At 38.2% G+C, this 16,790-nt stretch overlaps 1 protein-coding gene across 14 annotated transcripts in view; it reads right to left on the bottom strand.

The window, feature by feature from the left end:
• ADAM22 (ADAM metallopeptidase domain 22) overlaps nucleotides 1–16,790 on the bottom strand; it is a 224,172-nt gene that overhangs the window by 18,063 nt on the left and 189,319 nt on the right. For 13 of the 14 annotated variants that reach the window (XM_044920240.1, XM_044920244.1, XM_021689563.1 and 10 more), the window contains 3 exons: nucleotides 12,610–12,724; nucleotides 9,743–9,833; nucleotides 5,945–5,962 (listed from right to left, as the gene is read on the bottom strand). In XM_044920240.1, the coding sequence (XP_044776175.1) occupies nucleotides 5,945–5,962; nucleotides 9,743–9,833; nucleotides 12,610–12,724 (224 nt within the window). The remainder of the gene's footprint in view (nucleotides 1–5,944; nucleotides 5,963–9,742; nucleotides 9,834–12,609; nucleotides 12,725–16,790) is intronic. The other variant, XM_044920245.1, reaches the window with a different exon arrangement.

The raw sequence follows: 16,790 nt of genomic DNA, 5'->3' as shown, positions 1-16,790 counted from the left end.
ATTGTTATTAATCTGTTCAATCTGGAGCTTCACTTGTTCATTTAGGAGAAATAGGAAGAAACTGAAAGAGATTCCAACACCAATCAAAAATGTAATGTTATAACTACACAGTAGAATATGTAAAGGGAGATAATTCTGCAAGAGGAAGAAGGGGTTGAAAAATATATGAATTCTTGCTGAGACTATAGGAAGATCCTTATAGGTAGTTGGTGGGTGACCTCGGTTCTCTGCCTCCACTGTAGAAGGAACACAACAAAAGAAGATCCATTTAATCTGTACTGTTATTGACCCCACTTGCTCTGATTTTGAATTAACTAAGGTTGGAACAGATTTTTATTACTTTTCCTAACGGACGAGGGTAGAAAACTCTAGAATGGACCACCTAGCTAACCTCAATAGCTAATCTGATCACCTGCCAATGCCTGGCCCCCAAAAAACCACCTGCATCCAAAACTTGATTCAGTTCCATTTGGTACCCTTGTGGGAGGCAATGGATTGAGAATTTTAAACAGAGTTATACTTCAATAGGTCTCCAACAAAGGCCAAATTTGCTAACTCCTTTTTCTACTTGATTTTTCCTTAGTGAGCATGCTTACCTTGGTTACTTGCTCATGCTAAATTCTATCTTAAAAAATGCCACTTTCAGATGTTTGCTTGCTTGTACCAATTCCTATTCTGTTTGAAACCTTGACAACACTTGGTCATTTGTTCTTTTGAATTACTTGAATACCTCCCTCATATTATTTCAATCCTATATACTCACACATTTCCACAAATCTAAAAAATTTTTTTCAACCCATAGGAAGCACATAGATAAATTTGTGTGATCCTCCCCTTTGAAGAAAGTCAAATTTCTCATTAGATTTGTAAGACTAATTTTAGAACTCTGTGATACTCTTTCAAAATATTTTTAACCCCTTAAGTGGCTTCAGCTCATAATTGTAACTTTTTTCTTTTTCCCAGTATATTATGAAACATTAATTTTATACAAAAAATAGTACAATTTCCCCATATTCACAGTGTTAATAATACAGGACAAATGATACATATTGTTATGCAAGAGATCTTTAATCTCTGGAATCACATTTTCTGCCTTGCCTCCTATGAGTAAAACATTCTGTCATGCTTGAAAAAAAAAATGATCTCAAGAAACTCAGAGTTCTGTATGTTGCCTCAGGGTGGAAACTTTCCTTTTGGATCACATTAATATTTATAAAAGAATGCCATCAACATCATCTCCAACAATAATCTTTATGGTTAACAAATCCTTTTTCTCATCATCACCTTTAATAATAATCTCTATAAACTGATAAGATGTGCCTCACTAAATTCAAATTAAATGAAGACAAATTCCAACTACATCTGACCTTTCCCATTAATCTATCCCCCAAATTACCTTTTCATTACCTGATTCTGGCATTCAGGCATTTACCAGGGCTCCCTTGGCTGAGGCTGCAGGCTTAAATGGACTACCTCTCACAATAGATGGGCCTCGTTTTGTTGCTGGTTTTGGTTTTTTTTTTTTTTTAACTCTGCACATTTTACCACTCCTTCAGTGTAATTTCTCTGCAGGGCATGGTCATCTTTCACACAATGCACAAAAATTCTAAACACCAAACATATCATAAACCATGGGCTTCAGTCAAGGGGTTGGAAGGGAGTTTAAGCTTAATGAACTTCTGGGGTGTGGCCTTATTTTTATGGTGATGAGCAGATTAGATTCTTAGCTATCTCTATTAGGAAGACTCCAAAATACAGAAACTACTCTGTATTCCCCTTAAAATCACATAAGGAATGCACGTAACTTTCTTCACATAGTAAATGAATAACAATGTTAATGACAGATTAAGAATTTTGTTAAAGATCTCTTAAGAATGATATTTAACATTCTTCACTGTCCAGTGAAGAATCATGTATCCATTGCCGATTACAACAAACTTACTTCTTCTTGTTTGAACTTTAGTGAAGATAGAGAATATCAGGTCCCCATGATCAATAAAATAACATTTCATCATTTCTTATATAAGATCATTAATGACTAAATGAGTCTTTAAATTTTTTAATCAAATTTCTTTTTCTAGTCTTTATGGCTTTCTTCTTAAATTTTTATCATCTCATGGAATTTTGACTCACGAAGTGATTACTACATTAGGTGGCTTGACCAGCACCAAGTTTTGTCATGGGATCATTACCTCATATTTCCCACATTATATGCAAATATGTAGATACACACACGAATTTTTATAAATAATGACTAGAATAAAAGCTTATTTAACTAAGTTCTTTTTCCTCAGAAAGGAACCCTGTTATGAGGGTAGTCTGGTCTTTCCTTAAAGGGTCCAATGAACCATAATATTTAACTTTAATCCTTACACAGACTCAAAATGAGAATACAATGAAAAAAACTTAAGTCTTAACCTTAATGCTGAAGGAGGCATTTCTCCAATGCTTTGTTGGTGTCTGGGCTGTCTGATACTAGAATTGTTACTTTACTGTTTTAAGAAATATTATATAATATGAACCAAGTCACACTGACAGATGCATGAATATCACTTAAATAATAATAATAATATAATTAATAATAATATAAAAACAAACTAAGATAGGTTTGAAAAAAAGGAGGGAGGGAGGTTCACAAGCAGAAAATAAACTGGCTAAAACAGGTGAGAGAGAAATGAAATGGGGAAGGGGGTTTCTGCTTAAGGTACAGATCAGGAAGATATGATCTAATTATTTATTCTATTTCACATTAATCATAATGATGTGTGTTCATTTCAGACCAAGGAAGAGAATATTTCAGCTGAATATGGATGTTATATAAATCCAAGTTCAAATTAATGTTTTCTTATTCTATTGCTACTTGCAAACCGATCTAAAAACTAAAGCTCAAACTTATAATTCTTGTATCAAAGTATACAGTTGCTGGGGCGCCTGGCAGGCTCCGTTGGCGGAGTGTGAGACTCTTGATCCTGGGGTTGTATGTTAGAGCCCCATAGTGGGTGTGGAGATTGCTTAAAGATAAAATCTTAAAAAAAAAAAACAAACACACGAGTATACAGCTGCTAGGTCCTAAAGCAATTATGATAGCATCAGCTGAAAATAATATGGAAGCCTTCGTCCCTGAAAATTTTAAAGAAAAAGATCAGCCATCCTTCTGACTACATGATGTATAAAAAAACTCTCCACGGTTCCTAGGTTACATGGTTCTCCCCTTCATAAGGTAACACTGGCAGATTTAAAGTGATACCATTCATGCATGGGGTTCTGCCTCTACTGTGTCCAGAACAGGGCTTCTGTTTTTATTAAGCAGTTTGTAAACAAAAGGAAAACAAAGGGTTGACAGACTTGCAATTAAACCTATCATGCCAGGTTATCAAGTTCCTTCACAGAGTTACTTGCCTGACTTCTCTAATAATTTGGAAGTTATGCCTAATGGCTATCGTTAATAAGAATCTGATAACCGGCTATATGTTTAATATGGTCTTGCATTTAGTGTCAGAGCAAACCTTTATGCTCACGCACACTGGCACCAGGTCAACCAGTATGTGTGGGCCTCATTCACGTGGATGTGAGAACAACCACATCCACCTCCTTCGTTTGAAGATCAGAGAAACACAAAGTCTTCAGAGACCACATGCTAAGAACTTCCCTCACTGTGATGCTTCACAGATTACATAGAACTTTATCTGATTTAAAAGTCAAGGGAAATTTAAGTGATTTCCCCAGAAATCACATCCTGGCGAGTGAATTTCTGATTCCTCGTCACTTAGTCCTCTCACCATGGAACCTCGAAGGAAAACCTTTAAATTTAAAGGTTTGACAACTCAAAATTCTCTTTTCTATTTCCTAGCATCCTTCAGAACTGAACACATCTTTCTGAACATCTGAAAATATTTTTATAAGACTATACATTTCTTAATGCATGCTTTGGTCCACTGGCCTTTCCCCACCTGCTCTATCGCCACGGACAAATATTCTCAAAAAGGAAAATCCTTCAGAAGATATTTACTAAAGTCCATTACTTGCTACTTCTTCACTCTGAGAATTATTCTACAAGTCTAAGACTCATTAGCTATAGACAAGGGCAAAAATAAATAAACATTGTAATGAAATATAGCAAAATACATAAAATACATATCTGTCGAAGATGTGACCACTCTCAAAATATGAACTAGGTTCCAAAATAGTAACCAGATTGATAAAATGATGACTCAGTAATGCCAGGAGGCATGAAATTGTATCAGACACATAAAGGAAGTTCTTAATGCAAAAAATGTTCTCAACTGTACCTATGCAGGTACTGAGTTAGAATAAGAGGTTGGTACACAGTTTTGCATATTAATAATTTTTTGTAGTGTGGGCAATTCCCTCACTCCGGATAGTACTCCAGGTGAGAATGTGTCTTAGAGCACTGCTTTAGGTTTGCTTATGTGGCTTATATTTGTGACATTTTACTTTCCTTTTTATATGTAAGCAATATTAGATTACCTTACAGCCTTAGCTACTACGGAAATGAGGCTGAGTCATCAATATTTGATCTTATTAGCCTAATTTTGTTTTTCATTGGAGAAAGCCACCAAACTTAGATTTCTGATATAACTGATCAAATTCTATCCAAGAGAAAGCTTAAATGATTCCAGCTCTTCTCCAGTGATTAGACACAAGAGTTTTAAACATGTCAAAAAGAAATCTAGTTCTTTTTAAAACTTAAGTCATTTTGTCTCAGGTTTACTTTTTCCATTACTGACGACTTAGTTAGTTATCCCAGGACTGGATGAATATTTCCTAATATCTATGCTAACTGACCAGGATCTTAGTTGGTTCAGTATGAGCACATTTATAGAGACTGTAGACACTTATGGCTAAAGTCTTCTTACAGGAATTTTAAATTACAACATGGAACAAAACAGAAAAGTAAAGTTCAAAATTTTAATTTGTGAAAAAATGAAAGCTAGTTAGGGCCTGAAAAAGTGTTATCATGTTTATTACATCTTATTCCCAATCTGCCTGACATTTGATGCAACAGTGGGGAAAGTTAAGTATGAATCTGCACAGTTATCTTGAGTACAAAACTAGTATTACATGATGCATAAGACCCGGTCTTCCAGGATATTTTAAATTTTTTGTATAATAGCTAAGAGCATTAATAATTTTTTAAATGTGAAAAGTGAAGGGGCTATCTCAAAATGGGTTAATTTAGATTTAGGAAAAAATAGGCATTTTTATAAAACTACATGAGTGCTCTGTACCACTTTTCATGCTGATGGTTAAACATAGATTTTAAGGTTATGATGAACAGGGTGTCTGACTTTATGGCCTTTACACTAGACAATCTGAGATTCCAATAATGCAAATTATTTACCTACACAATTACCTAATCAGTACAAAAGTATTTTCTTATGCAGAAGTAAACAGGCCCATCAAGTACCAGGACATTCTCCTGATCCCAGCACTGTGCCTATATAAATTTTATCATTTTTGTATGGAAGTTATTAATATAACAACAGTAACAAATAAAAAATAAATTCCTTCAGAAAGTACTAGGCAATAAGATTGCTAAAAAGATGAAGAAAAGCCAATTAACTAATGTAAACACAGGTGATTACTTAACACAGAGGAAGTTTGTTTTAGATGGAAAAAAGTTCATTTCCATATACATTACTATACATTACTATAATAGTAGCACAGGTAACTTCTATTATTATGGTACTGTTGGGTGAAAGAACCATTAAAATTAAATAATGATAGATCTATTTGTAAATAAATAATACATTCCACAGCACCATTAAAATTATCGTTTCAAGGTCATGAAAAACAAGATTGCTCTATGATCACAGAAACAAAGTCAACATTTACAACTTTTATAACTGCATGTATGAATTCCAAGGATGTTAATAGGATTTAAACCTTTCAGTTATGTGTTCAGATTATTCTCATCACATACCTCTGTTCTCGATAATTTCTTTTCATGGACAAGAAGAAAAGGAAAAAAAAAGAAGAATTAGTTACCTATGGAAGTATATTCAGAGAGAGCAATAAACATGAAAGGTCTAGCATTCGTTGAAAGGTCTCCACTAGAGGATTTCTGAATTGCAAAACTAAATGGGTAATACACGGTGCCTGGGTGGCTCAGGGGTTAAGCGACTGCCTTCAGCTCGGGTCATGATCCCGGAGTCTCAGGATCGAGTCCCACATCGGGCTCCCCGCTCGGCAGGGAGTCTGCTTCTCCCTCTGACCCTCTCCCCTCTCGTGTTCTCTCTCACTCTCTCTTTCTCTCTCAAATAAATAAATCCTTAAAAAAAGTAAAATAACATGGGGAATACAAACACAGACTCTCTTTCACACGATACACACACACACACACACACACACACACACACTCTCTCTCTCTCTCTCTACTTCATCTTTAGAAGCGACACCAAAGGGTTAGTGACAAAATTTTCAAATAAATATTTTTAACAGCATAAATAAGCTTCGGTTATGAAAGAACACCTGTTTTCCCAATATCAATTGTACAATATTAAACATTTAGTTAGTAATGTTCTAAAGTCAATCTTATTCAAGTTACTTCTATAAATTAACTGCTTTCATAGAAATAAAAATCATAATTCATTCCTTTTGGAATATATATCCCAAACTAAAGCTCTTCCTAAGAATTTCAAATGGGAAAACATGATTGGACACGGGAACATCTTATTTCATCATGTAGGATATATTAGAATGAGTTAATTCACAGCTGTTAGGGACCTTCTAAGTGATCACTACTTACTGAAACTTTACACTGGAAATACTTTGGTCAAACTTTAGTCTCTCTTTTTCATTTGGCCATACACCAAAACAAAATTACATGAGTTTTAAAACAAACCGATATTAAACAAAAATGTGTTCTAGGGGGTATAATAGTAAGACACCAGTGACTTTTAATTTACAACTCAAAAGACTTAATTTTTAACTTTCTATCGTGACCTAGTTAAGTGTTAATATTCTGAAGACATGTTAGAAAGGTCAAGCAACTGAGTACTGGGCTCCTTCCTCCCCACATCAAGGATAATGTTTCCATATCAATTTTATTCGTAGCACCTTTATCTGCCTATCTATTTCATACACCCTGTAAGTATCTTGGCTTAATAATGAGCTCATGAGAGTAAAAGGGCCAATTTGTTATCTATATTTTTCATAGTTGAAACCATCAGATTGGGGGATGGGGAGAAAAAGTCCCAGACTCTTTCTATTCAGTATGTTTAACTTTTTATTCCCTCCATCTGATTACCTAGTGGTCCATCAGTTCCAAATAAGTATTCCTCATTGCCTATTCCGCCATTCCCTCACTCCAAGGCTTGGAGAACGGGCAGAAAGTTTAATCGGAAGCATTAATGAGGAAACGAGTTTTCAGGTCCTAAATCCATTTTTGAATTTCAAGTAGAATATGAATTTCATGAATTTAACTCCTGTATTAAAACTTCTACATTCTCGTTCTATTCTTAAACATACTCTGAATTAAGTTTAGTAGCACTAAAACTTTCATCACTCAGGTTCAAATTTATGAAGAGGATTCTGTGGTATGAATAAGATTTGTCTTTTTCCTTAGCGAATACGCAAAGTACATATATTCAGAAATGAAAAAAAGAAAAAACAGTGAAATCTCAAAAGAATTTCATAAAAATAAGAAATGACAAACAGAAGTACTTTCATTCTAATCATTAAAACAAATGGACATAGGTAATTTCATTAGCAAGAGAAGTTTAGATTTCATATTTTCTGAAAGGTAATTTTTTTTCAAGATTGCAAAAACAAGAAATACCAATTTGCATCAGTAGGTGGCAGAAAATCACACACAACAGAACTAATAATTTTGGCTTCCCCTTTTCACATGACCAATGAAACCACTGAGCTACTTCAAAAGATCAAAGCTTGTGATGGCAATTACCACATAGGTCTTAAATCAGGGAAGTCGAGGAAATAGCGTTAACTCCAAGATGGGACTAATTCACCTGGGGTGTGAGGCGAGGTCATATGATAAATATTCAGAAAAGCCTTCCTTTCAGACATGTAATTTTATAACTCCAAATGTTATGATGAAATCAGGCCATGCAGGGGGCACCTGGGTGGCTCAGTCGGTTAAGCGACTGCCTTCAGCTCAGGTCATGATCCTGGAGTCCCGGGATCGAGTCCCGCATCGGGCTCCCTGCTCGGCGGGGAGTCTGCTTCTCCCTCTGACCCTCCCCCCTCTCATGCTCTCTCTATCTCATTGTGTCTCTCAAATAAATAAATAAAATCTAAAAAAAAAAAAAGAAAGAAAGAAATCAGCCCGTGCAAATGGAAGTATGCCATAGAGCTAACGGCCTGCACATCAAAGAGGCACGTAGGTATCTATGTGCCTTCCACAGATGCCCTCGTGTATTTTAATGCTTTCAGCATACAACGTTTATCTTGGCAGTAAGCTAACTGCTCTTTCTTTTCCACCAAAGAAACTCTTTCAGGGTTCTGACTTCACAACAAACAACAGCCATATATACTTTTAAAGAGATTTCCTTCAAATGAGTTGGTTTAAGACCATGTCAGGTAATAATAATAATAATAATAATAATAATAATAGCACATAATTACATAGTGCCTAGTCTACTGAACAGTTTGGGGTAATTTTGAAGCCTAAAATATCCTAATTCCCAAGTCTGTCAGTGAAGTAAGTCAGGCGTATGTGGGGGGTAGTACTATAAAATGGGGTAATGGCCAGAATGCCTAGAAAACATTGTAGGCCCTTCAAATGGAGAAAAACCCTAGGGCCGGGGTACTGAAACATCATCATGAGAGATCAGCAGAACAATGATTTTAAGTTGAAATATTAAACAGAACTCAAGGTTCACCATATTTAAGTTTCAATTTATTAAACTTAAATAAGTTACTTGAATCCTAAGGAAATTTTTTACATCGTTAATATCAAAGTACTTCAAAAGGAAACTGAACATATTCAGAAAATAAGTAAGTTTGGAATGCCCGAAGTCATCTCCTTAGCTAAATGCTCAAGGGGTTTCAGTATTCAAAAGTTACGTAATTTGTAACTTTTTAAAAATGTATAAATAAGAACCCAAAACTTCTAAGCTGAACTTGAAGCTTAAGAATTACATATTAAAAGCAGTAACTTAAAGTTGACTCTGAATGTGAACAAATGAAGTCTCTGAACAGTATTTTCTTCACACACAAACACCCAATAGTTAAATACTAGTGCCCCCTTCGTACTGGGTATGAAGAGGAAGAGGTTCTGCCTCTGGCACGATGCTGGGCCACGGCAAGTCCTCGGTCACACATCTGCCGTGGCTTTTCTTGCTGAGAATTGACGGCGTCACTGCTGTTGGTACTAAAGCATTATGCTCCCTATGGGACCATCTTGCCTAGATCTCTGGGCGTGGGTTTAAGTCAAGAGAGCCCACGTCACTCAAGAGCAAACCAACACAGCCTTCGCATTAAGACACGATTTAGATCGGTTTTACTTCACGTAACGGTTTTAAAACAATATTCTTTACTTTCAGAATAGAAGGGAGTTACCTCAAAATCTAAAAACATAGTAAATTATTATCACCTCTAATCATGCCAAGACTATTCACTGATTGCCTGTGGAACCAGACTGATTTTCATTGCAGGTATACCTATCCAATGATACACAACTTTCTAGGTGCTTAATTAATTTAAATGAAATGTTTTAAAGTCTACTTCGATAGTAACAATACTGAGACATTTCACTTACTTATAACCCCATGCAGTTATTCCTAATATGAGGGCCAGCACTAAGACGGTGCCAGCGATTATGCCTATTATGATATTGGTACCAGCGACACCTATGGGGGGAAACAGAAAACAATGAAGATCAGTGTATATAACTGAAATTTTGAGACAAAATTCTTTCAGGAACATTATTCCCCATATTTGTAATCACCACACTAACGAAATTATTTGTTTTACAAAGTGGGCGTTTTTTCCCTTTAAATCTTAATCTTAGAGAACACTTCTTTAATTTAATTTTCTTGAGCTACACTTGACATAAGGTTGTATTTGTTTCAGGTGTACAACATAATGATTTGATATCCATACATACTGTGAAGTAAAAAAGTGGCTGTTTTTTGTTTTGTTTTGTTTTGTTTTTTAAAGATTTTATTTATATATTTGACAGAGAGAGACATAGCGAGAGCAGGAACACAAGCAGGGGGAGTGGGAGAGGGAGAAGCAGGCTTCCCGCAGAGCAGGGAGCCCGATGTGGGGCTCGATCCCAGGACCCTGGGATCATGACCTGAGCCGAAGGCAGACGCCCAACGACTGAGCCACCCAGGCGCCCCAAAAGTGGGTGTTTTTTTAAAGGGACGAAAAATCAAGCATTACTTAGCAATCCGAATCAACTGTTTGTTTACGTAATTCTTTGTCTACATTCCCTTTTCATTCTTGTCCCAGTATATTTTGCACAGTTTTATTTCCCACGTAATTTTCTGAAAAATAAGATGAGGTCGCTGAACTACTAAAAGGAAGAGTAAAAAATAAAAAACAAAGGGAGAGCGACTCTACCATATTGCCATAGCACTCTCTGGATAGGAACGTGTAGAAATCCATGTTCCTTTTGACCCTGACCTCTTGCTCAGGAATTCCAGAAATGTGACTGTCCATATCCTTCCATCCTGACCACTAACGCAAGGTCCTTATCGCCCTCGGTTGTACGTGTGATATTTTGTCTCTCAAATGTAAGCTCCTTGAGAGAGAAAATGTGTCTACGGATTTATATAATGAGTGCTCAGGTGACCAAACAATGGGCTTATAGTTCCCAGTTGGTAATGGTGGCTGTGGGATCCTAGAGAAGGAAAGAAGCCAGAGGAAAAGAGAGTGTGTGGCGAGCCAGGGACTGGTGCTTGCCAGGCACGAGAGCCAGGCGGCAGCAGACCGGCAGAGGGCCAAGGCGAGGCCAGTGCTCAGGACTCGGTAATGGCACTGTGTGTCAGCATCTGCTGTCAGGAAGGCAGAGGTGGAATCCTTAGGGGGATCATAGCAGTGTGAGTGACCCCATAAGTCAAAGGCTCGGGCAAGAGACTCAAGGGAGGGCCCAGGAGCAGAAAAGGCAGATCGGAGGCCTGGCTGCTTTGCTGATAATGATTTCTACCAGATGCTTAAATCACCCAGATCTGTTTCACTCAGAGCAGCTCAGGTCTCTCTTGGTCTGCTGCACTCCCGAAGCATCTTTCTAGATGTCAACAGTTTGTAATCACGGGCAACTAGGGCAGATCGCAAATCCCCATGACAGAAGCGGCCGCCCCCCTGTATGGGAGGCCTCGGTAAGTCGTGTCCTACGGCAGGGCATCCGAGGAAACCGGCACAGCCCACCCTGCGCACATCCTCTGTGGGATGGGGGGATGCAGATGCCAGAGGACCCACTGGGGCACTGGGGTTTTCCTACTCTAGGGCCTAGCATATCTGCCTTTTCTTCTTTTTCTTCCAGCAATTTTTACAGGGATCAATAAACTTGGAGGCTTAGCCTGGTTATTTCTAAGTAATGATATGACTTCTGACAAGTCACTTAAATCCAGGGACCTGAATAGCCTCATTTCTGCATTCACTGCTGAAAAAAGCTCCATACTACCCTTGCTAAGACTGAGGACACCAGAATCTTCATCATTCTCTGACTTTCCTTGCTAAAGTCATCGTGGCTAAGATTTTTAACCTGTCTGGATGATTACAATGAACAGGAAGATGAATGGACTTCAGGATTTGAACATTAATTAACACTTAATCATGAAAAATGATAAAATAGTTTAAAAGGGGACATCTACCTCCAAGGCATGTGTTCTTACAACTATCTGCATTTAATTTCTACCTCTCCATTTGGGCCACTGTAGCTTTTAGATCTGTACCCGTTGTTTCTTATCTATGTCCTTAATCCCCTTCTAGACACCTCGGCCAAGGTTACTACTTCTAGAATTATCTACAGTTCAGGCTACAGAACTTGGGTTGAATGGAGATGGGATTCTATAATAAAAAAATATTAAAGCCAACAAGATATTTAAAAGTCAATTCTTCAGAGGTGCCTGGGTGGCTCAGTCGGTTAAGTGTCTGCCTTCGGCTCAGGTCATGATCCCAGGGTCCAGCCCCAGGTCAGGCTTCCCGCTCAGTGGGGAGCCTGCTTCTCCCTCCCCCTCTGCCCCTCCCACTCCCTGCTCATGCTCTCTCTTGCATAAATAAATAAAATCTTTAAAAAATAACCCAGTTCTTCAAATTGCTTTTTTTCTATGTATTCAATCCCAAAATATAAAATTCTCTCCTTAAATTCAGAGAGTTAAGAAATAGGACTACTTTCTTCATTTAAAAGAAATGCTAGGGTTTGTTGTCACCACCCCCCCAAAACAGAATACTTGAAAAATCTCAGTCTGATGTAGGACAAGATAAGGCTAAATCAGTAGACTAAGTTATATTCAATATTACACATGGAAATGGAAATGGAAAATATCAGTTTCATACTGTGGATCCCAGTTGTATATTATATTTGAGCTATAACAATAATCCAAATGAAACTCTCTGAAGAGCAGTTCTCTCTCGTTATGTATAAAAACTACGTAATGGCAGTAATCAAGTACCTACCATTGCCTGACAGAGTTATGCCAGTCTTTGCATCATCATTGTGAGGGAAGTATGTGCTGCAGTCTGCACCAATCCAGTGTCTGTTACAGACACACTTCAGCTCATTACTGCAAACCTGAAATCCAAAATCAGTCAAGAGTACAGGTCAACTCTCTGATACAGAAGCATGAAAAATAAGCACTAATTTCTAACTGTTATATGCCTAGAATTTGACGGTACTGAAAAATGATCAGTACTTTCTTCTAAAGACTAATTTCCTTATTTCTTTCTCAAGTACCTAAAATAATATTTTCTAGAGATCAGCAGTTAGACTCAAAGGGAATAATGAATTTTAACAGGGGAAATGAATATACAGTCTAAAAAGAAATCAATGAAATTATTGTTTTGAATTTCATTAACTTAAATTTTATAGGACGGAGTTTTAAAACTCAGCAGAGATACAATCATTTGCCGATTATCCAATATAAAAGTTTCTTCCAAAGAAACGGTCTTTATACCAAAGTTTTATTCATCCTTTAGGAAGCCTAAGAGATAAAGAGCAATCCAATGAAGAAGAGGGAAGGCCTGATTGGGCTAAGAAGAAAGTTTCACAAAGCTATAGCCCTGGCACCTCAACCCAAGCGACAGAGATGAACGACCTCCACGCCATGGAAACTGTGAAGCCCTCAAACAAAATGTAAGGAAAAATTTCACATAAAATGGCACCAAATTTTTAAAAACTATAAGACAATAATCTATCTTCACTTATACGTACCGGAAACGGAATCTACACCTAGATCTGATACTTCAAAACAACTTTCAGTGGAGTGGGAAGTGGGGGAGAATTCAGCTAGGTTTAAGATCAGAGAAGTTCTTCAGGGGGCAGGCTGTCAGTGGATAGCTTTCTGTCTTCTGTCTAATCTATGACATACATCCACATCTAAATGTAACTATAGGGGCACCTGGGTGGCTCAGTCGTTAAGCATCTGCCTTCGGCTCAGGTCATGATCTCAAGGTCCTGGGATCGAGCCCTGCATCAGGCTCCCTGCTCAGCGGGAAGCCTGCTTCTCCCTCTCCCACTCCCCCTGCTTGTGTTCCCTCTCTCGCTGTGTCTCTCTCTGTCAAATAAATAAATAAAATCTTTTTAAAAAATGTAACTATAAAATACAATTAAGAAAATGCAGATTTCAGATTAACAAATCTCTGCAGATTGACAAATATGCGGGAAGAAAAAGGTTGAGGTTTTTTATTGTTATGTTAATTACCATACATTACATCATTAGTTTTTGATGTAGTGTTCCATGATTCATTGTTTGCCTATAACACCCAGTGCTCCATGCAGTACGTGCCCTCTTTAATACCCATCACCAGGCTAATCCTTGCCCCCACCCCCCTCCTCTCTAGAACTCTCAGTTTGTTTCTCAGAGTCCATCGTCTCTTCGTCTCCCCCTCTGATTTCCCCCCATTCATTCTTCCCCTCCTGCTATCTTCTTCTTCTTTTTTTTTTTAACATATAATGTATTATTTGTTTCAGAGGTACATGTCTGTGATTCAACAGTCTCACACAATTTACAGCGCTCACCATAGCACACACCCTCCCCAATGTCTATCACCTAGCCACCCCATCCCTCCCACCCCACCCCGCTCTAGAACCCTCAGTTGGTTTCTCAGTGTCCATCCTCTCTCATGGTTCGTCTACCCCTCCGATTTTCCCCCCTTCATTCTTCCCCTCTTGCTATCTTCTTTTTTTTTTTTCTTAACATATATTGCATTATTTGTTTCAGAGGTACAGATCTGAGATTCAACAGTCTTGCACAATTCACAGCGCTTACCAGAGCACGTACCCTCCCCAGTGTCTATCACCCAGCCACCCCATCCCTCCCACCGCACCCCCCACTCCAGCAACCCTCAGTTTGTTTCCCGAGATTAAGAATTCCTCGTATCAGTGGGAAAAGGCTGAGGTTTAAAGTCAAAAGGCCTGGCTGTGAGTGCCCATTTCACCGCTCTTATCAATGGGTTTTAAGCAGGCCCAACGCTCAGTTTCCACATCGCACAACAGTGACAAGGAATCACAAGAGAGTCCTAGCAAACATCTATCCGACACTCACTATGCCTCAGGCATTGTTTTAAGTACTACATTTAAGTTGCAAGTATTAACTCACTAATTCTTTTTTTCTTTTTTTTTTTAAAGATTTTATTTATTTGACAGAGGGAGACACAGCGAGAGAGGGAACACGAGCAGGGGGGATGGGAGAGGGAGAAGCAGGCTTCCCAGGACCCTGAGATCATGACCTGAGCCCAAGGCAGACGCTTAACAACTGAGCCACCCAGGCGCCCCTTAACTCACTGATTCTTTTTTTCTTTTTTTTTTAAAGATTTTATTTATTTGACAGAGAGAGACACAGCAAGAGAGGGAACACAAGCAGGGGGAGTGGGAGAGGGAGAAGCAGGCTTCCCGCTGAGCAGGGAGCCTGATGTGGGGCTCGATCCCAGGACCCTGGGATCATGACCTGAGCTGAAGGCAGACGCTTAACAACTGAGCACCCAGGCACCACCCAGACTGCCTAGTTTTGTTTTGTTTTGTTTTAAAGATTTTGTTTATTTATTTGACAGGGAGAGATAAACAGCGAGAGAGAGAACACAAGCAGGGGGAGAGGGAGAGGGAGAAGCAGGCTCCCCGCGGAGCAAAGAGCCTAATGTGGGGCTCGATCCCAGGACCCTGGGATCATGACCTGAGCCGAAGGCAGACGCTTAACGACTGAGCCACCCAGGTGCCCAGTCAACTGTATTTTTTCTTTTTTTAAGATTTTATTTATTTGACAGAGAGAGTCACAGCAAGAGAGGGAACACAAGCAGGTGGAGTGGGAGAGGGAGAAGCAGGCTTCCTGCTGAGCAGGGAGCCCGATGCGGGGCTCGATCCCAGGACCCTGGGACCATGACCTGAGCCGAAGGCAGACGCTTAATGACTGAGCCACCCAGGCACCCCTTAACTCACTGATTCTTCACAACAATCCTGTAAAGCACACAATATTCTTCTTCTCATTTTAAAGGGGAATAAATCGACTCACACAGAGGCTAGATGAGTTGCCAAATCTCACTCAATTAGAAAGAAACAGAGATGGGATTCAAACTCAGACTGTCTGATTCCAAGCCCATACTCTTAACTATACAATGTACAGTACATAGACAGTATCTACTGTATTCTCATTTTAATTTTTATTGTATATTTAGAGTTACTGTGAATTAAAAATATATAGGATATAATGTCTCTGTATTATGCATAATTACTGCAAATGATTTGGATGATATTTGCCACCTGAATTACTTGTGTCTATCAATTTATTCATTCGTTAAACAAATATTTTATTAACAAAACTGTTTGGTCTCTGTGTTATACACTTCTAGATGAAGAAGACATTGTTATCATTAGCATGAATGATCAAGAAGTAATTCCACTTTTTGCCCTATCCCCCCAAAAAAGCATTTCCCCTTAACATCTTCTCACTTACTCAAGAAAGAAGACTTAGTAGACCCCTTTGTAGGAGCAGAACTACTTACTATGTGCCTTCTCTATTTTCACTTGCCATAAGAACTCCTATCCTTTGGCAAAGAGTTACAGTTGGTAAGACCTCCCTAAGAAAATTCTTGGCATATCCCTGGAGGATCTACATGGAATGACCAGGATTGAAGGCTTACAATTTCAGGACAGGGATCCTTTACCTCAACTGGATAATATGACCAGCTCAAGCCAAGAATCTAGGTAGGGTTTAAAAAAAAAAATCATAGTGCATGCCAAAAGAAAAAGAAGTAAAAATTATTTTATTAGTATAGGAATTCCTAACAGAAAATGACCAAACTGTGATCACTATTGGGGCATGTTTATCTAACTTATAAACTTACTTATATAGGACCTACATTATCAGATATGTGACTGAAAAAATAGAATTTAGTCTTTTAAACAATGCTATTCTTTCTGTTCATCTGTGATAAACATTTCTCTGACTTATTCAGTTTTTATTTCTAGGAGTTATCCTTGACTGATACACGCTTGGTGTGGCTACAGCAACTATTTATGACCTGTTCTAATTGCTCAGTGACTAGACCATACCAGTTGTTAAATATTGTGGCCAATGCCCTTTTCTACACCCTTTTTAAAGTCCCATTAGAGTTTATTAAAACTTCTCTCCCAGGGGCGCCTGGGT

Source organism: Neomonachus schauinslandi, chromosome 12 (genome assembly GCF_002201575.2).
Source record: "Neomonachus schauinslandi chromosome 12, ASM220157v2, whole genome shotgun sequence".
NCBI lineage: Eukaryota > Metazoa > Chordata > Mammalia > Carnivora > Phocidae > Neomonachus > Neomonachus schauinslandi.
Note: the sequence above shows the minus strand (reverse complement) of the source record. Positions and strands in the feature narration are given on the sequence as shown.